Here is a 21,644-nt window from a genome sequence, read left to right on the forward strand (position 1 = left end):
ATATCGTTGTACTACTAAATATACTACAAAATGCAATTTGTGAATAGGCACCAATGTGTGCATTTGTGTGATGTATACCTGTTCTGTATTTTTGTATATTCTTTTAAGGTTCATTGCTTAAATTTCTTAGGTGGGGTTCCCTGGCTTCCAATAGTGATTCAGTTGGGGTCCTCCGGGTGAATGGGTGTCCGATTCAGCTTGTGTGCAGCTTCCACTGCCAGCTGAAGGTTCAGCCTGTGTATGACCAATCGATTTGTGATTGACATTTGCATGGCAAGTCCCTCCAAAACCTGGTGGTTGGCCTATGCATGCTCACAACTGCCCCATATTGTGATAGGCCTGTACATGACCGTTAGTGCCCGGACTAACCAACACCTCTGGGGCTGCAACTGCCTGTTGAAGCTGGCCAATGCAGAGCTACATCTGCAGAAGTCGCGACCAGCCTTAAGAGACAGCACCTGCCTGTTGTCATCTGGCCCAATTGGAACCCCAGCTAGGACCTGCTGAATACCGCATAGGACTGCCGCTGAGAACCCGACTTCAGAGACCCTCACCATTGGTCCACCTCACTGCGGCCTCTGCTTCTGCCAGCTGCACTAACAAGTGCCGGCCCAGTGTATGAAGTGGGAATTCCAGGACAGCTTCCATCTCGAACACAACCCCTATCACAAGAGCCAGACAGCAGAGCCGATAAAATGGACTAAGTTCAGGGCTGTGTGTTGGGATTGTGAACTAGGACGGTGAGAACTGAATGCACCTATTTGGGAGTGATAAAAGCTGCGACTGAGCTTAGAGAGAAAGCAGGGAGAGGTACGGCACTGCTTAAATAGCACCCAGAAACACTAAATTGTATTCTGATTAAGTAGTGTGTAGTATTACGTTCTAATGTGCATTAAAGTACTTTTTTTGTATAAAGATAACCACTTGTCTGGACATTCTTTTATTGAGTTGCAGGATTGTTGAGCGCTGAGCTCGAGCACCCCCACAATACCTCTTTGAGAACCCCTGTGTCTGCTTGGCATCACTGCTACTAAGAGACAGCAGAAGGTGTTGCATCAATCAGTCAGTCAATCAATTTCATCTTTATTCGGGTACAAAGGTATCCATAAAAGTCCATTGAAGCACAATAAAAACCACATACAATGTGCAATGAAACATATAAATAGTGAAAACATTTAATTCATAAAAATACATATTTAAGATCCAAGACATGACGGCCATAATGTGACAGCCAAGCATGGAGCAGTACTGTAAGTATAAATTCAGATTTAGACCGTGTTCATCGAAAGGCGAGCCCAAACAGTGGCTTTCAAGAAAGCACCTATATAAAAAATAGACTCATCATTAAGTTGTAGCAGCATACTAAATGCTACCCTAAAGTCGGAGGTATTAGGTCTCTTGATTAAGAGCGAAATACGCTTTGTGCATGAAGAATAGAAAGAACAATTGATGGACAGAATGCAGAACAATGACATACATTCACCTCACTACACAGATCTGGCTTGGCAGTTCGGGCTGGACTGTTCGCATGAGGTACAGGGTCAAGACTGATTTGCATATAGCTGGGTCGGAACTGAGGTGGCGAAGTGAGCTAAAGAACGATGATGGATTCAACCCAGATCTGTGACTGGGGGTGAGTGTCTGAAAAGTTTCAACACTCTGTCCATCATCTCCTTGTGTTTGCTTTGTTCGCCCTAAGTTGGCAGGGAATGCCCAGACGTGGGTCCCTTGCTCACTTTGCCACTGGATTCAAGCTAGTCTAGTTGATGAGGGGTGTGTAGTGTTCTTGCTTCTCTGTATTTGTGGAATGTTATTGCTGTTCCTAGGCTACGCACCTAAAATGTGGAATGGGCATCTTGTGAATAGATTGTAAGCGGCTTGACAGTTCTCAGCTGCAGGGTTTGATGCTGGTTGGGGTTTTCCTTACCTCCTTATACTTAATAAACTCAAACTCTACCTTATCCTTTACACTGCCGTGCATTACTTCATTAAACTTGGCGATGATTGGAAGAAGAAATGAACCCATGCGTTCTGCAACAAATCAACGAAAACCTCAACACATCAAGCCTACCTTCTTTCTTTTCAACAGCTGTTTCCCTGGCAGTACTCATCGAAAAGTTTGAAGGGTCTTTCGCACAGCTTGTGCCCTGTCATTTTCAACTGATTTCACCCAGAGGGAGACTGCTGTATTCTGTACGTAATTTCACCCGGTGGGAAACTGCTGGGTTCTGCACGTCGGCTCCAAGGTCATCTCTTCAAGCTGTTTGCTTCCTGTCAAATCCCGTGACCTGTGTGTACTTAAATATATTTATTTGGGGATACAGAGATGTCGCGCAATCTCCAGCTCGAGACGAAGCGCGAGCTCCAGCGCAAGACGAAGCGCAAGCTCAAGCGCGAGGCAAATGCCGGGCCCCGGGGGAAGCAGAGTCGCAGACTAGTCTTCCCCCGGGGTCATTCGCGCGAGGGTAGGACCAGGTAGGGTCAAGGGGTGGAGTTAGGGGGTGGGTATATGAGCGCAGGGGAGGAAGGCGACTTCCTCTTCCTGCGCTCGGCACCATCGGGAGGGTTTAGAAAAGGAGTGTGTGTGGAGTAGTGTAGGGCTAGGCCGGGGAAGATTTCTTGCGGGTCAGCGGTTTTTGTGTACGGCGGGCGTCGCGGTTATGGAGCGAGACGGCTGTGACGGGACGGCGGCATCGGAGGAGGTGAGGCGGGCGTTGTTGGTCCTGGGGCGGGCCGGGAGGGAGGATCTTCTGCGGCCCGGGGTGCTGGGAGAGGCGTGGGTGGGTTATGAGAGGGCTCCGCGGGCGGCCTCGGCGGGGGTGGCGGCGGCGGTACTGGCGTGTCAGGAGGAGCTGCCGCTGCCGCCACCTCTGTGTCTCTCGGGTCTGCGGGGGAGGGGGCGGGGTGCGGGCCGAGCGAGCCAGGCGCGCGGAGGCCGGCGCAGGAGCCTGCCTCCGCGTCTTCGTTTTCCCCAATTGACGTTCCAGGCCCACGAGGCGGACGGGGGCGTGGCGTCGGCGTTGGCCGCGGAGGAGCGGCTCCCGGTGATTGCGGCTGCGGCCGGGCGGGCCGGCGACGTGGAGGGTGGGGCGGGTGGGGGAGTGGGGGGGCCAGGGGATGAGCTCGTGGCGGCTGGGGGGGCGAGGTGGCGGAGGTTGTGGCGGGGGTGGGGGCTGGGGGGCTGGGGCCTGCGTGTGGGGCGGTGGACGTGTTGGCTGGTGTGGAGGGAGTGGGGGGGGCTTTACAGTCGGAGGGGCCCCTTGATTTGTCTCGGGGGGGGTCCCGGGCTTCGACCCCTGGTGTATCGGTTGGCGGCGCGGGGCGGCCGGGAGGGGGGGTTTCCGCGGTTCCGCCCGGAGTGGTGGTGCCGCCGGTGGGGCTCGGACAGTCTGCCTCGGGGATTTTGGATGGGGGGTCTTTGGGTACCCGCCCCCCCCCCACGGCTACCGGGTTGGTGCGCGTGGACTTGGGAGGACAGGCTGCGGGAACAGCACCTTTGGGCGCAAGTGGAGGATGCACGGCGGGCTGAGCAGGAGGGGTGGGTGGGGGCGGTGTGGGAGGCCGAGGCGTAGGGGCCCCCGTCGCCCACGTCGGAGGAGGAGCGGTGGGCGGAGCAAGAGGAGCGGGGGAGGGCGGAGAGGGCGAGGGGGCGGGCTGTCAGGGGTCCGCGGACGCAGGCAGGGACGGCCAGGACGGCTTTGAGGCCCGATGGTGCCGGGGCCCGCCCAGGTTTGAGCGACCTGGGGGGCGGGGGGGGATCCAAGCCGGCGGCTGTCGGCAGAGTTAAGGGGAGTACGGTGGGGCGCAAGACGGCCCCTTACCGCCATCAAGAAGCAGTAGGGCGGTCCGCGGCGGCCATCCCTCCAGCGCGGGAGCGGGCAGTGGCAGCGGGGGGGAAGGGGTCACGCATGTCTGGTGAACTGAATGGCAAGGGTGTGAAGAGAGCGGCGAGGGAGGTGTTGTGGGTGCCTGGAGGTGTGGAGGCAGATGTGGAGTTGGACTATGAGGCAGAAAGTGATGAGCTGGAGGACGGGGAGGTGCGGGATGACTGTGACGAGACGGGCGCAGGCAAGGACAACAGAGAGGTTGGTGTGTTACAGGTCCCCCGGAGATCGGCGGACAAGGAGACGGTAGAGACGCGGCGGGCGACCCCCTCCGGAGGACGGCTCAGCGAGCGACAGCCGACTTTGACAGGTGAGCGGGTTTGGTGGTCGGTGTGGGACGGGGGTCCCAATGGGGGAAGGAAGAAGGCTTGTAGGTCGGTTGGGGTGGGAGACGGCTCTGTGAGGGAGGTGGTGGAGGCTCCCAAGGGTGGGCTCCCGAGTGAGGACAAAGCGGTTGGGGGCAAGGCGGTGGCGTCGGCGGGGGTGCAGACAGAGAAGGATGGGGGTAAAGAGGAGGCGTCGGGGAGTAAGCTCCCGAAAAAACTGCCCTACATGGGCCTGGCTATGCCGTTGGGGTCGCACTTGTCCGACAAAATAAAGGGAAAGATCTGGAAGCATGAGTTCGTGGACGTTTTTAAATTACTGCATAGGGAGGTGCAGGCCAAAGAGGGCTCCAAGGAAGAGGAGTGGGAGCTGACTAGGCGGCCGAGGGTGCCGGTGAATATGGAGAATTGGACCTCGGCCTTTCTCATTTACGCGAGTATCTATTGCGAGAAGCATCCCGATAGGGCAATAGCATTGCTGAAATACATGGATATCATCAGGAAGGCTCAGATGCAGTTTGGGGGTTTCGCTTGGTTGAGTTACGATGAGGAGTTTAGGGCGCGGGTCAGTGCGAACCCCGAGAAGCATTGGGGTGAGGTGGACCAGGAATTAAGGATGCAATGGATGGCGTCTACGCATTCATCCGCATCAACTCACACGGCGAGTGGTTTGCCGGTCACGTATCGGTCTTTTCAGTCGCGTCCCGCCCATACTGGGGCGGGGGGGGACCACAGCACCCACAGGTGGGGCCGGACAGTCTAGCAAGCCCGGCACTTACAATACCGGGGCCTGTTGGAGTTACAATAGGGGGTATTGTTCCAGGTACCCGTGCAAGTTCAAGCACGAGTGCTCTAAGTGCGGGGGGAAGCACCCCTTACGCAATGCCTTACACTCACCACTCCTTCCGAACAATGGCGGAATGCCAAGGGGAGGGGGCAGACTGGACAGAAGGGCCCCTACACCGGTTAGGGTGGAGGCGATGGCCCCGTGGCTCTCCCTTTACCCGGACAGGGAGGCCGCCTTGAAGATTCAGTGGGGCTTTACGGACGGTTTTCGGGTCGGGTATCAAGGTCCCAGATCACGGAGATGGGCCGACAACCTCAAGTCAGCGAAGGAATTGCCGGGGGTGGTGGCGGCCAAACTCTTGAAGGAGGTGGAGGAAGGGAGGATTGCGGGCCCCTTTTATGACTGGCCGATGGAGGATTTGATCGTTTCTCCACTGGGGGTGGTGCCCAAAAAGGAGGAGGGTGAGTTTCGGATGATTCATCACCTGTCGTGGCCAGAGGGGCAGTCAGTGAACGACTTCATCGCGGAGGAGGATTCCCGGGTGCTGTATGCGTCGGTGGACGATGCGATCCGCCTTGTGCGGGTGTGTGGGCCGGGGGCGGAATTGGCAAAATGTGACGTGAAGTCGGCTTTCCGCTTGCTGCCTATACACCCGGCGGATTTTGCGCTCCTCGGGATGCAGTTCGGGGGGGCCATCTTCGTAGACAAAGTCTTGCCCATGGGGTGTGCGATTTCTTGCGCCTTGTTCGAGATGTTTAGCACCTTCCTGCAGTGGGCCTTCACGCAGCGGACTGGGCACCGGGATGTCACGCACTATCTGGATGATTTCCTCTTCCTGGGGAAGGCAGGTTCGGGGGACTGTGGCAGGGCTCTGTCAGGGTTCCAGGAGTTGGCGGAGGGATTTGGGGTTCCGTTGGCGCCCGAAAAGACGAGTGGGCCGGCTTGCGTTCTGACATTCTTGGGCATTGAGCTGGATTCCATCCAATGGACAGCGAGGCTCCCGGTCGCGAAGGTAGAGGAACTTCAGGAGTGCCTCCAGTGGGCGATTGGTGAGAAACGGATTGCGCTGCGGGCGGTGCAGAGGCTGCTGGGGTTCTTGAACTTTGCGTGCCGGGTAGGCGGGGCGGACATTCTGCCGACGGCTCGGCATGGCCATGTCGGGGGCAGTGCTTCCCCACCACAGGGTCAGGATCTCCATGGGAGTGAGGGCGGATCTGCGGACGTGGTTGCTGTTCTTGATGGATTTCAATGGGGTCTCATTGGACCTTGTGGAGGAAAACACGGTTTGGCAAATCCAAATTTACTCGGATGCAGCTGGGGCGGATGGCTTTGGCATTTTCTGGGACGGGAGGTGGTGTGCAGAGACCTGGCCGGAGCACTGGAGGAAGCAGGGGAGGAGCATTGCCTTTTTGGAATTCTTTCCTTTGTTGGTGGCGCTGGAAGTGTGGGGTTCTGAGTTTCAAAACAGGGCGGTGTTGTTCCATGTGGACAACATGACGGTGGTCGAGTTGGTCAACCGGCAGAGGGCAAGGGACCTGAGGGTGTTGCGCTTGTTGAGGAGTTTCATGCTGAAGTGTTTGCGGCTGAATGTGACTTTTCGAGCCAAGCATGTGCCAGGGGCGAATAATGACATTGCGGATGCTTTGTCTCGTTCGCAGTGGCAGCGATTCCGGCGACTGGCACCTGGAGCGGATCTGTGCAAGACGGGGCTGCCGGATGGCATTTGGGCCCTAGAGGAGTGAGGGTGGTTGACCTAGTTGAAAATTCTGTTGCTGTTACCACCAGGCGGACCTACAGACGGGCGTGGGCAGAGTTTGTCGCCTTTATGGGTTGGAGCGGGGTTTCTGAGGCTGGGGGACAGGTGGGGATGGAGTGTGGAGTATTACAGTTTGTGCTGCACTGCATGGATAAGGGGTTGTCGGCGGCAACCATTTCAGGAAAACTGGCAGGGGTGTCCTTTTATTGCTGTCTGTTTTTTGGGTTTGACCCTACAAAAAGTGTGATTGTTAGTAGGGTGTTGCGGGGTTGGGGTAGGGAGAGAGTTGGGGGCACTGTGCCACGGGAGGCCATAACGTTTGAGGTGTTGGTTCGGTTGGTTGCGGCGTTGCCGCTCTGTTATGATGAGTTTGAGGTTCGGATTTTTCGCTTGTGCATGGTCTGGATGTTTTTTGGGGCATTCCGGGTGTCTGAATTGCTGGGCACGCGGGCCGGGGAGGGGCGGAGGTATGAGGACGTCAGATTGGATGCGGGGCGCCTGGGGATTTGGCTCGGTCGGTCGAAGACAGACCAGTTGGGCCGGGGTAAGTGGGTTTGGCTGAATGAGAATCAGGGAGGGGGTGTGTGCCCGGTGGCTGAGTGGCAGGCGTTTGTGAGGGTGAGGCAGCTTGGGGTAGGGGAAATATTTTGTCACATGTCTGGGGCACGAGTGACGGCTGGCCAGTTGTTGGCGGTGTTGCGCATGGCGTTGGTGCGTGTGGGTTTGGAGCCGGCGGGTTTTGGAATTCACTCCTTTCGGATTGGGGCGGCGACAGCGGCTGCCCGGCTGGGGTGGTCTTGGGATAGGATCCGACAGATTGGGAGGTGGAGGTCAAGGTGTTGTGAGCGTTACGTGCGAAAGTGACAGGGTGGGGTGCAGGGTGTGGGGGGTTGGATGGAGCGGGGTTTGGCTTTCTTTGTGCGTCTCTAACCTCTGTTTCTCTCTTAGGTTGCGTGGGAGGCCCTGGGGCCAAGACGGTCACATGGATCGTGGGGCATTCTTTTGTGCACTGGGCGTCGAAATATGCGGAGCAACAGGTGTACGGCCGTAACCTGGGACTCAGAGGACAACTTCACGAAGTGCACTGGTGGGGAAAAGGGGGAATGCGATGGGGGGCACTACTGCCCTGGCTCACGAAGATGGTCCCACAGAAGGGTTGCCCGGATCTGTTGATTATACACTTGGGGGAAAACGACTTGGTTCGGCTGTCGGGTTTGGCGCTCTTACAGCTGATGCAGAGAGACTTGGAGGTACTAAAGCACAGACTGGCAGGGGCTTGCATTGCATGGACAGAGTTTGTTCCGAGGAGGATCTGGAGGGGAGCCGTTAAGCATGGGGCAATTGAAAAGGCGCGTCGGAAATTGAACAGAGCAATGCGAGTTTTTTGTGGGGAGAAAGACATTAAGGTGATCAGTCACCCGGGACTACGACTGGAGGAACCACTGCTATTTAGGGATGACGGGGTGCATCTGTCTAGACTGGGGAACGCCTACTATATGATGGAGATGAGGGATGTGGTCAGCAAGCTCTGGAATGAGGCAATCTGGTGTCGCAGGGATGTGTGAGGGGTCCTGGCCTAGGGGGTGGGGCAGGTACCCGCCCTACAGGGGGCTACCTGGTTGGCGGTACTTTGGAGGGGTGGGGGGGGAGTCATTAGCGGGCACACCCATCCCTCGGGGGGGGGGGGAAAGAGTGAACGAGGTGGGGGTATTGGAGGCGTGAGTGAAATGGCCGAGGAGAGCCGGGAGGATGCAAGGAGGTTTGTGGAATGGTGAGGAACGGAAGGGGCATGGAGTGGTACAAAAGGGGAGTGTGGAGTGGGTGAAAGGAGTGAAGGATGGTAGAGTGTTGGGGGAAAGTTTATTCAGATAATGTTTGGTTATTGTTTAATGTTGTGCAGCCAGGTCCTAATAAATGGCCTTTTACGCTAAAGACACGGTGTGGTCTGTTTATTGCGCGAGTGCGAGCTCCAGCGTGAGACGAAGCACGAGCTCCAGCACGAGACAAGGCGCGATCTTCTATCTGACATCACGGTATTGTTGCGACGCTCTCTCGATTATCTCTGCCTCGCGGACTATCGCAGCCGCTCTTCCTGGTTAGGCGTGTCTGCATCGTTGACATGCACAGCTTGCCTCATTAGTGAAACGCCCCGCCTCTTTTGATTACGTGTGTCTGCATCGCTGATACGCACAGCTTGTCTCATTAGTTAAATGCCTCAAATTCATTTGTGTCATCGCTGACACACACAGCTTTACTATTCATGTGTGTGTTTTCTCCGCTGATGCGCACAGCTTGCCTTAGTAGTAAAGCATCTCATTTTCATTCATTCGTTTCATCGCTGACACACACAGCTTTATTTTTATTTTGTGTCAGTTTTCTATGCTGATGTACACAGCTTGCCTCAGATGTAAAGCACCTCACATTCATTCCTTTATCACTGACACACACAGCTTATACTATTATCATAAGTGTTTGCACGTATCTTTGGTCACAGTTCCTTCCTCTTGTTGCTATTCTCTGATCTTTCCAAGATGCAGAATGTGCCTGCTCCAGCCTTTTTCTTGTCTTCTCCTGGTGAACCTAATTTACCTTGGCTAAAATGGAAGAAGGTTTTCGCCAACTATGCCAGGGTGCGCGGAACCTCTTGATGCATTGTCTGGGAGCAGAAGGACAAGAGGTTTACAAACATCTTCCTGACCTCGCAGATAATGATTCATCTTCCCTCAATGAGTTTGAAATTGCAATAAAAAAATATGACTTACACTTTTTACCGAAACTAAGCACAGTCCTTGATAGGTATCACTTTATTCAACGTATGCAAAGAAGAGAAGAAACCGTTGAGCAGTATATCACAGAGCTACGAAAACGGACCTCCACATGTAATTTTGGCGCATCTTTGGAAGAACGACTCCAAGATCAAATGATGTTGAATTGTAGCATTGACAAAGCTAGGGATAACCTCTGACAGAAAGACAATCCCTCTTTACATGAAGTAGTTACCATTGCAAAAACGTATGAACACTCAAAAGTATGTTTGGACACAATACATAAAACCAGGGAACACGAAAAAGAACAAACATCTGTGATGAAAGTGAACAATGACAAGGAGAGAAACGACAAAAATGAAGGGGCAAAGAGCACAATTCAGTGTAAGTCTCTGAGTCAACCTAACACTTCAAAACATTTCAAGGATAAGAGTGTGGTCAAACCCAGTATCTCGAAACAGATCCTGGGTAAATGTTTCAGATGAGGAAATCCTGGCCATATGGCAAATTTCAACAGCTGTCCTGGTTTGAAGGCGTCCTGCTCCTCTTGTGGACGGAAAGGACACTTCACTAGATGTTGTAGATATGGTAGAGATGGGAAAAAATGTAAGGGAGGTAGATTTGTTTTAAGAAGACATTGAGGAAATTAACATCTGTCAAGTCAAAAGTTCTGGGGGTGAAGCTCCAATTGATGTTGTGCTTATCAATGATTCTCCCGTAAAGATGTTGTTTGATTCTGGGGTCAAAATTACCTTAATTCAAAGTAACTTTGTTGAAACCTGACATACGTCCAAGAGGATATGGGGGAGAGATAATTCATCTTTTAGGATGGTTCTGGGGTACAATTGATTACAAAAGCAGAGTTGTTCCCAATAAAATGCATGTTTCCATGAACGGTGACTCCATGATAAGCTGGTTTCACCAACGGGACCTTGATCCAAACGAGACCCCTTCAGTATGGTTGAGAGATTTACCCTTGGTTAATCAAATTGGAAAAGACTACAAAGACTAGGTCAGTCGTTTTCCTGAAGTGTTAAAATAGGAACTAGGCTGTTTTAAGAACTATATGCACCATATCAAAATTATTCCTGGTTCTGTTCCCAAGGTATCCAGGGTCCGAGGGGTTCCTTTTGCAATAAAGGACAAGATGAATCTTGAACTTGAGAAACTTAAATCTAATAAGATTATAGAGGAGGTTGAAGCTACTGAATGGCTTTCTCCCATAGTTATGGCCTGCAAGGCCAATGGAGAGGCCAGGCTCTGTGTGGATCTCAGAGAGCTAAATAAGGCAGTTGTGGTGGACCACTATCCACTGCCGAATATCAGTGAGATGTTATGCTCTCTTGCTGGGGCAAAACATTTTCCGTCACTCGATTTGACCTTAGCCTACCACCAGGTAAAGCTACACTCATCTTCTCAAGACTTAACTGCCTTCATAACGCCCTTTGGTACCTTTAAGTTTTTGAGGATGCCCTTCGGCCTCATCTCTGCGGCCTCTGTGTTCCAGAGAGTCATGGAACACATCCTTGAAGGTGTCAAAGGCGTACAAATTTATCAAGATGAGGTTTTGGTGTTCGGTTCTAGCTCAGAGGAACATGATCAGAGTTTAAGTCTGGTTTTGAGAAAGATGTGTGATGCTGGTTTAAGCCTACGAGCAGATAAAAGTAAATTTGATGTATCTGAGATTGAATATTTGGGTCATCATGTATCCGCAAACGGCATTAGCCTAAATACGCGTTAGTTGAGATCATTTACAAGCTTCGCACCCCTGTAAGCAAAGAAGAGCTGATGAAGTTCCTGGGCATGGTGGAATTCTACCACAAGTTTGTCCCTAATTTTGCTAGCTCGACAAGTCACCTAAGGGATCGCTTAAAAAAAGGGTGTGGGTCTGATGATTGTGAAAGAGAATTTAAACATTTGAAAATGTGTCTCAACAAAGCCCAAGACCTCAGCAGCTTTGAACCACGGATTAAATCCTATTTAATTACATATGCCAGCTTGAAGGGTTTAGGTGTGGTCTTGTTCCAAAAGCCTGAAGGGTCTGAGAAGGTTGTGTTATTCATGTCGAGACCCTTAAGGGGTGCAGAGTGTAACTATTCGGTAGTAGAAAGGGAAGCTTTGGCCATCTATTGGGCCATTCGCAAGTTGAGGAAGTTTCTTTGGGGTGGTGACTGAAGTCCTAACTGATCATAAGCCTTTGAAAGAACTCTATGAAAAAAAAGGTATTGACTGTCTCGCACCGCATTCGCAAATGGGTTGTTGCCTTGCAAGAATTTAGTTTTGTTGTCTCCTACGTGCCAGGTGCCACAAATATTTTGGCAGACTGCTTGTCCAGGTTGTGCTGTACGGATGAGGAAACGCTAGAGTGTGATTATTTTGGTGGTGAGGATTTTGATGAAGGTGTGGATGTATGTCTTGTAAGTGAAGGTATTATCTCGGAGGATGAATGGAGGAGCGCTTGAGCGAGAGATGAAGTTTTGAAAAATGTGATGGAAATGGTTGTGAATGGTTGGTGTGACAAAAAAGATTGTAACCAGGCATTGAAGGGTTACAGGCAAGTCAAGCATGAACTCACAGTTGTGGACGGCTTGCTCTTGAGGGGTTCCAGGCTTATTCCCGCCCGTGAGTTATGGGTTAAATTATTGAATCATGCACATGCCAGTCACATGGGCATTGTCAAGACAAAGGAAAGATTGAGGGAGTCTTACTGGTGGCCAGGCATGGATGTCTGGATCGAAAGAGAAGTCAGGAGTTGCCCGGAATGTGTGTGTTGTGACAAGATTCTAAAATGCAGAACACAACCCATGGTAGTGAGAGAAGAATCTGAGGGTCCCTGGTCAGATGTGGCCATGGATATTTTAGGTCCCATTAAACTAAAATCTTGTGACCGTCATGTCCTAGTCTGTGTGGGCATGTTTTCTCGTTGGCCCGAAATTAAAGTGGTGAATTCCATTGTTTCGTCAGTGGTGATTGAGTTTTTGGACTCTCTCTTTGAAAGAGAAGGTTTTCTTGAATCTTTGCTATCAGATAATGGTGTGCAATTTACGTCTTCCAGTGTGGAAGAGTTCTTGTCTTCTAGAGGGATCAAACACAAAAAGGCAGCTCTCTATCACCCAGAAAGTAATGGGGTTGTTGAAAGGTTTGTAAAGGTCTTGAAGGAGCCCTTACAGCTGTTTATAGCAACAGGAACTGATTGGGAGACCGCAATGAAGAAGAAAGGGAAAGAGTACAGGTTTACCACTCACTCGTCTACAGGTGTGTCTCCCTTCCAGTTGTTCAAGAAGAGAACTCCTTGCACAGAGGTGTGTCCTTTTTGGGTCAGTTCGAAGAGAATTTCTGTTGACAAAGATGCCATGGGTTCTGTAGGATGGAGAGATAGGGAGAGAATGCTCAAAAATGATCTGAAGAAAGCTGTTAAGAACACTAGTGTCTCAGTGGGTGATTGGGTCAAAATAAAATCTCCTCGCCTAAGCAAATCTGGTTCGAAGTTCAGTATACCCTTTAAAGTTATCAAGGTGTTTAACAATGCCGTTTGGTACTCATGATCATAAAACATGGAATGTGAATAGAGTGGCTAAATGCCAGGTCGCAAATTCTCAACCTTGTCGTGTCAGAGTATTCTGATGCCGAGTCACAAGAGAATTTGACCAGGCCTCGTAGGCTCATACAACGCCCAGCATCAAGATTATGTTTAGTTCTGTTGTCGCTCTATGGTTTATTATTATTATTTTTTTTACCTACTTCTTTGTTGTGTTATTAAGGGGGAGGTGATGTAGTGTTCTTGCTTCTCTGTATTTGTGGAATGTTATTGCTGTTCCTAGGCTACGCCGCCTAGAATGTGGAATGGGCATCTTGTGAAGCGGCTTGACAGTTGGCAGCTGCAGGGTTTGATGGTGGATGGGGTTTTCCGTACCTCCTTATACTTAATAAACCCAAACTCTAACTTATCCTTTACGCTGCCGTGTATTACTTCATTACAGGGTGTTACCCCGAAACCGGTCCCAGGATGCTTGTTCACGGTTCAGGGAAGACCTGGCTTGGCAGTACGTGCTGGACTGTTCCCATGAGGCACACGGTCAAAACTGATTTGCATATAGCTGGGTCGGAACCGAAGTAGCAAAATGAGCTAAAGAACGAAGATGGATTCGACCCAGATCTGTGACTGGGGGGTGAGTGTCTGAAAAGTTTCAGCACTCCATCCATCATCGCCTTGTGTTTGCTTTGTTCACCCTAAGTTGGTAGGGTATGCCCAGACGTGGGACTCTTGCTCACTTTGCCACTGGATTCAAGCTAGCCTAGTTGATGAGGGGTGTGCAACATGGTTTGGCCTGAACTCCCATTGTATGGGCAGGGTAAAGAATCAAGGTTTACCTGGAAGCCTAAGGGGAAACAGAACAGGTATTTAACATTGCCAGTCCTGTAGCGGTAAAAAAGAATGCGCTCCCTATAGCCCAGTGGTTTGGTCATACTTAGCATTCATTCTGTCTGTTCCGATATTCCTATAAGCCGCCACACTCTGTTTCTTAGACTCAAAAGTTAATCTTTTGCCCCGGGAAGATTTAAACAAGGCTAACTGCAATCACCTTTTACTAATGGCATGGCACCCCCCAGGACTCTCAAACAAATGCTGGTAGCCAACCTTACACAAGCGGGATTCCACCTCTGCCAACCAGAGGGATTCCACCACTGCCAAAGGGTTGTACTTGGCTCAGTTTTCAGTGCCATATTAGGAGGGACCCTAGGAAAGAGGCAAAAGTTCTCAATCCTCAAAGTTGAGGCCTAATGGCTCCTGTTTGCCCTTTGGAGCCCCCAAAAAAGATTACAGAAGAAATGTGGGATACTATGGAGTCAGGGGCATCAAATACTTCTGTTCTCACATGGAGAGAGCAAGATAAAACATACCCAGTTGCATTCTCCCAAATAATCACTCACAGAAGGGCAACGATGCAAAAGGAAAATAGCGGAATCCCGAAAGGACACCACTTCACAATCCTACCAAAGTATCCAAAGATATTGGAGTAGACGCCTCACTAACTGAATCATGACACGTTTCATCATTGGTGCCTTCCCACACCTCTCTTACAAATATTTGACATCAGGATAATCTGCAGGTGCCTCCATTTGAGATTAAGCACACACAGGTGACTCTTAATCTGGTATCCACCTGCCTATGGAAAGGCTCGCGACCGGAAGAAACACAGCAAGAGGTTTCCTTGGGTCAAAATGTTATGTGGAATTAGCATTTGGAGGACCTGGGCTATGGAAGTGTTCATAAGCTTGTAGAAAAAAGGTTGTCAAAATAAATATTTCAGATGGTGTGCTGAATGTTTGTCAAAGACAGGTAAGTTAGGACTTGTTGGGGCGTTCTCTGCGGAGGGGACAGTTGTGTAGCACTAGAAGGTGTTAAAGAGCAGTCAGTATCTTTGGCCTATAAATGGATGACCCTATGGGTACGAGGGATCAATAAATTGTCTGATTTCAAAAAAGGTTCCACAGGATGGTGAGCGGGTGCCTTAAGAGCAGAAAAAGGGATGACGCCAACGCTTCTGACATTATTGGGTCTGCCCTGAAAAAGTGCTGCAGAATATTTTTGGTCTGTTCTTGTAAATATAAAGATTGTTATGGGGTGATAGGGGACCTCTTTCAGAGGGAAGTTTACCCCAGTGACCTGCTTAGTAACAGAGGAGGTGCACCTGAAATTCAAGGAAATGCTGCAGAATACAGTCCTATTGGCAGGAAATCTTAGCAGAATTGTCGATAATAATAAAACATAATGTATCTTGTGACCCAATGATTGTGGTGTTGGGATGAGGTGAGGGAAATCCCAACTCCATGTAGGCGCTATACAACCCTGGCCCTATTGCTAGGAAAGAGACTGACTGCCTGGTGCTGGAGTATGAGCGATCCACTAAATATAAACAGTGGATGGAGCCTTTAATATACTGTGATGAAACAACTTGAACTTTGTGCGAAACTCCAGCCACCCGCCTAGACCTAAAAAATGATTTGCTTGCCTGGGAGAGATAATCTGTGATATTTGGGCGGCCTGTTGGGTTATGGGGACTGTCACAGGAGAAACCCCAGACCTTGTACCTAAAGTCGACGGTGAAAGTCGGCTGAGGTCTGTGGGGCGCAGTGATGGGGCTCATTTTGCACCGCAGGTAGTACCCCTAAGCTCTGCCACCCCTTGAGCCAACAGTTGTCTCAAAAAAGTCATTCATGTTTTTTGCCTGTCCACTGACGTAACACATGCACACTATGATTCCTCATTGTAACAAAATTCTCCCTGGTCACACAAGCGTATTTTGAGATGGACAAAATTAGACGCTAGTGGATTTGCTATCTGTTTGAAATTGTTCCCATTAGGGGAGGAGCTCAGTCCATGCACCGAGAGTGGGCACCACATCTGAACTGCCATCTGTGAAATACTGCGAGAGGAAAGAAATAATATGCCAACATCCAGTGCTTGTTTTCACTCACGAAGAAGTAAAGCGGGTGAGAAACCCCCCAATACCAGAGGCACAGTCATGTCATACCCTTCATCTCCCAACTGAGAATGAGGTCTGTAGCAGAACATGTGTTGGTGCTTTGCAGGAGTCGCGGCATTTGTTATCCATTCCCACAATTCTCAGGATCCTTCATCTTTGCGCCGTCTTCCACACAGTATCCCATTTGTGATCACCCATATCAGCGAGGCATCTATGACAAGGTTCTGGCTTGGTGACAGTCCTTCATCTTTAACAACTGGACCATCACACGGATCTCATCCTGGAGCCCCCTCTAGCCTGTTTTTCGATGGTCCTACCTTGAAACCAGCGTCATCAGTCGCTCCCAGGGCATTATGGTAGACACGGGTCTCACTTTTAAGCCACATCTATGAAGTCACCTCTTCACGCTTTGTGATCCTCCGGGTCCTTTGAAAACTGGTCCAGCGCCTTCCACATCTTCTTTGCCAACCGGCCAATCAGGCACTTCTTTCATATTTGGTCGACTGCAACTCTTTCCATCTGGGACTAACCTCCAAACTTCTCTTCTGTGCACTGGCTACCAATCAGCAGATTCCTTTCACAGCCCTCTTTATCTGTCATCTTTGTACAGAACACCCCCACTTTATCACCAGAAACACCATCTCCCCTTCCCCCCCCCAGAATCTCCGGTCTCACAGCGCATTTCAGCTCCAGCTCTCTCACTTGGGTCTGAGCTGCCTCGGCGGACCCCTTTTTCGTATTTCACCCCGAAACATTGGAGCGCCCTTCTTCTGTGCGTCCCATCACCAACCATCTAACGTTTCCCAGTCCGCTGGAAAACTCCCCGTTAGGCCAAGCTCCATTTCAAATCCACAGCTTGATCTACTTCCCCAAGTCCTTCGGCGCTAAGAAAACTCTGTAAAAGCGCTTTACACATACAGTAACAACTATCCAACGTTAACACATTTAAATTTTGGTCTTCTTAAATAATTTTCCTAATACAACATTAAAAACGATACATTTTTCTGTGGCTGGTGCAATTTTGCGAAACGCCACTGTTCTTTCCTGCAGCTGATGTATTTCTTGTGTCCCCTGCGGATGCGAGTCTGAGTCACACTAACAAGCGGCAGACGGCAAAATCCACCTGTCCTTCTGCAAAAATCAATTCATTCCCTTGGACCTGGCAGAAAAGGGCTTTCCATCCGCTTGTCAGAAGTGTCCCCGGCCATTAACACCAGCACTACATCTTGTACCTTGAGTGGTACATGACTGCCGAAGACTTTTAAGGAAGCCCTGTCCCCAAGCTCCAAGGTCTGTTTGTCTCTGATACGGAGATGGACAAGCAGGGAACCCCAGCTGGCCTTGCAAACACATCAATCACTACACCCAGAGGAACACATCCATGACCATCTTTAGAAATCACCACAAAACTCACACATGGAATATTATGCGTCAGTAATAAAAGGGTCTGCAGAGCTGATCAAAGCTGCCAGCATGATGCCTACCATAAACAGCGCACATCTCTGTTGCGCCTACTGAATTATCACATCCCTCATATGGCGCACTATCCCATCGCACAATAACCGGACCTCGGTGGCCATCACTCACAGCAAAAAACACTTCCCACATAGGATCAAAAAACGACCTATACTATATAGTGTGTGTATATCTATTTTAATAAATATATATACACACATACAGAATAAGGAAACTGGCCTGAACACAGAATGGTTTGAGAACACACGAATGAAACCAATTAAGACTGAATTACCTACATTGGGTTCAGGAGTAGCGTGCTACTCGCCACAAGGCACTACATTGTCTCCTCAGGGTTAGAAAGCACTATATCAATACCAAAAACACACGTCTGCTTCCCCCCCTTCTGGCCACACGATAACGCTGCTTGTGCTTTATTGGTTTATGCTGTTATTGTTCTAAATATGTTCGATTGCTAAAAAAAACCTCAACGTGTTAACGGAGAAAGATGTTTTCAAACAAAAGTAAAACGTTGAACGGAGCTGCGCATGTGAAGAAATAACCCAGGTACTTCCCTGTTATTCAGCACCAATTTAAATACATACAAATCAATCCACTGGGCATTGCTTTCTCTGTTTCAGAGGCCGACAACCTTTCAAAAGAAAAGTGTCGCTATGAAAAAACCCACATTTAACAAATTACCATTTTTAAAGCAGAAAAGCACATTTTCCCCTCTACATATCAGCATTCCTCCTTGAAAACGGTCCCACTGAAACACACTACTTTTTCCTGATAGTTAAAGGCAGTGATTGTCATGATGTTATCTAATCAATTACAGGGACCCCCTGTTTGTTTGGACTCTAAGTAATTTATGCCATGAGAGTGAAAATAGCTTGAAGGAAGAGGCTCGTGCCTGAGGGGGTTCTGTCAGGGTGACAGTGCAGGATCCAATTAAAATCCCTCAAGATATTCTTTACAGTGCACAAGGGATGGATCAGTGCTGTGAACATGTGCAGACTTTTGTGTGAAAGGCACAGCAAATGGCATTTAACTAGTAGTAGTGTGACGGAAGCAAACCCGCACTTTCTTGTACTGCAGAACATAATTACACAGTTTTTGAGATCTCAATGGCATTGTCTCCAATGTTTTAACATTACTTCATGAGGGCTTTGGATTTGCTTCTGGCTCACGATTGGATGGCTTTCTTGTCCTTGCCAATTTCCTGATTTGATGTCTTCTGCTCCCTACTATTGCATTTGTCCTGCCCCAGTAGAATGTTTCACCCTCCTTCTTGTGTACATCCGTCCACCACTGATGTGAAAGAACTATTATCTATAATCTGTAGCTTTTCATCTTATACCACTTGATGGGATTGTGTGTCCTGCACCTCCCTCAATGTACCCTGTCTCTCTCACACACCCATGGTATCCAACCTCCCTGCTACCTCTGTATCGCTCACTCTCTCCTACTTTTGTGCCATCGAGCACTGCTTGCACTCGCCCTGCCACTCTCCCAGTCCCCTCTTCCAACCCACCATCCTCTTCTGCCATAATTGGCTTTGTTAAAGACTGCAGAACTGTGGCGGTAGCAATGCCTAAGCCAGTAGGTAGCTGTTGGCCATCTTGGACTCTTTTTATGTATACTACCAAGATGGCTATCCATGGGGCGTGGCCAAGCAACATCGTCATCAATGACCCACAAAACCTAAAAGCCTGCTGCGCAGGAACACCATGTGGGTCGAGGCTGTACCGGAGAAGTAAGCCGGCCACGGTTGGGACCTGCTGTGACCCGAGATGGCATGCCCTGACTTCCTAGGCCTATGAGGCCGGAGAAACGCCTGGAGCAGGGCTGACTCCCGGGGAGTTGCAGTATCGATGGACGACTTGGGGGGTGGTTAAGGGGGTGGATGGGGCGTTGGCAGGCCGGTGGGGCCATGAGTGGGCTGGGGGGACGGGCAGTAGGAGCCGGCTGAGAAGCTCGCAGGTGCCTGGTGCTTGGGCAAACCCCTGCTGCACAGGAAACCCGCTCAGAGCCCACGTGTGTTCGAAGATAGTCGGCAGAGCCAAGAAGACCCCAATGGGAGGCCTGCTTCGACACCGGGCCTGAAGGGTGCTGGGAGAGGAACGCCTGGTGGGCCCCGCAGTGGAGAGAAGTGGGCCGCCGCTGTTGTTGTACTGCGGAGTAGGGCCCCTGACCGTGCTAGGAGGCTGACCTGCCGAGGCTTGAGTGGGCTGCCAGAGAACATACTGTGGTCCCTTTAAAGGCTGAAGGACTCGCCGCTAGATGTCTGGGGCCACTCTGAAGTATTGGCTGGAGCTGCAGTGCTGGCAGACCTGAGGAAGCGGAGTGGTGCACCCGATGAGACGTGGAGCACAAATACAGTGCCGTTGAATCCCGTGAGCAATATGCTGAGACCACTTGCGACAGGGGAAAGAAGATACATTGGAAAGGCCCCCCTGGGAGGTTTGATGCGGTGCAAGTGACTGGAGAGGACACCAGAGGAGTCTTAATTTGAAGCAAACATCTAGGGGCCTGGCTGCGGGAGATCTGCTTTGGCCGGGGTTGGGCTTGGGTAGTCTAGCAGAGGCGACACACGGAGCTGCAGAGGGAACAGGATTGCGGGTCCTGAGAAGTGGAAGACGCCAACAGCTGCTGTGCAGACTGAAGTGGTGGTAACCCGGGGACCTTAGTAGCCAAAGTGCAGGTTCTGCTGCAGTGGGGACTTCAGCGACTGCTAACCGGTATGGGAAAAGACATGGGCACCAAGCAGGCGCAGGCCAACAAAATTGTTAATTGTACAGTGCTTCACCCAATGGAGGGAACGGGGGGGGTGGACGGCGGTGTGTTCCCAGATCAGGTCCGACACTGGCAGATTTGATGGCTGCCAGTCAGAATTCACGGGAGCAGATGGTGGTCAAAACAGACTTTGTGGTGATAGACATCAACCTCCTGAAGACGTACCTTCGCAAAGTAGTGGAAGGGGTTACTGCTGTGGAGGGAACAGTGACAGAGCTCCAACAGGAAGTGCAAGTCCTGAAAGAATCCACCTCAAAGCTGCAAAAAGTGGCAGTGCACTTAGAGGACAGGATAGAAGACTCAGAGTGTAGATCACGCCAGAACAATCTGCGCTTTATTGGGAGTGCGGAGGGGCAGTGTACAGAACTGTTTCCAGAAGACTGGATCATTAGCACACTGTGCCGAAAAAGCTTTGTCCAAAATCTTCACCAAATTCTTCACCATCGAGTGAGAACATCTGGCACTAGCCCCTCTGCTGAAACCTGGGGCTCCTTCTATGGGCCCTGTAGCTTGCATGTTCAACTTTCGAGACCGAGATGCCATCCTTCAACTCGTCCGAGTACAAGGTCCACCTCAATTTGAGGGCAGGAATATCTAAATATTCCCCAATTACACAAAAAAAAGTGCAGGACCTGCATAAAAAATGACATGGTTTTTAAAAAAGGACTTCGCAAGCTCAATCTGAAATACAGCGTGCAGTACCCCGCTAAACTGCGAGTCCTGCATGAGGGCATGGCACAGTTCTTCATACCAGTGGAGGCAAATGAATGGGTGGACACACTGAATGGGGCACTGCCACGGGGGGGGGGGGGAGCGAAAAACTGCAGTTGGTGAGACACTCAGAGAGACTGCGCAAGAGAAACAGAAGATCGTCTGGCGGGGACAGCCCGGGAGGGACTGGGTGAATTGTTGTCTGCTGTGATGGCACCTCATGGACACAGACGTGGTGCCGGACAGGAGGGAATCCTTCTTACAAAACAGAGGTGACCAGGGATCTAGCAGTGATGGCACGGAGACAGGGCCACTTTGACACTGAGGGCCTTATGTATGAACACATGTTTCCATAGACACAGAACGGGCAAAACCCTTTGATACATCTGGCCCTAGGTCACCCCAGTGGAGGTACTTTTAAAACTCGGAGACTTGCTCTTGCTGGTCTTTGTGGATGGAACTGCGGGACCTCGCTGGACACTGCCTGCCTGAGTTGTTTTTTGCTATTACTTCATGGGGTGCTGACAGTTGTGGGGTCCAGACATGAGATACCCGTGTGGAATAACATACGTTTTCGTTATGCTTCTCTATGTTTACTATGGTGGCGGGTGTGTGAGGCTCATGGTTGGGAGGGAGAAGTTTGAGAGCAACTTCCTCTGGATTGCGACCCTCTAGTACA

The 21,644-nt window shown here is 50.5% G+C and overlaps 1 protein-coding gene across 1 annotated transcript; it reads left to right on the forward strand.

Moving 5' to 3' along the window:
- Positions 1 to 1,237: 1,237 nt before the first annotated feature.
- Positions 1,238 to 8,369, forward strand: LOC146801390 (uncharacterized). Its single transcript, XM_085623706.1, has 3 exons — positions 1,238 to 1,250; positions 3,976 to 4,194; positions 7,699 to 8,369. Exons 1-3 carry the CDS (start codon positions 1,238 to 1,240, stop codon positions 8,313 to 8,315), a joined length of 849 nt encoding a protein of 282 aa, XP_085479832.1. The 3' UTR covers positions 8,316 to 8,369.
- Positions 8,370 to 21,644: the final 13,275 nt, after the last annotated feature.

This window comes from Triturus cristatus, chromosome 8 (genome assembly GCF_964204655.1).
Source record: "Triturus cristatus chromosome 8, aTriCri1.1, whole genome shotgun sequence".
In the NCBI taxonomy this organism is placed as follows: domain Eukaryota; kingdom Metazoa; phylum Chordata; class Amphibia; order Caudata; family Salamandridae; genus Triturus; species Triturus cristatus.

Excerpts from the sequence above, each read along its gene's own strand:
- LOC146801390 (XM_085623706.1), top strand. Across the intron at positions 4,195-7,698 it reads GCGACAGCCGACTTTGACAG|GTTGCGTGGGAGGCCCTGGG; the intron begins GTGAGCGGGTTT and ends TTTCTCTCTTAG.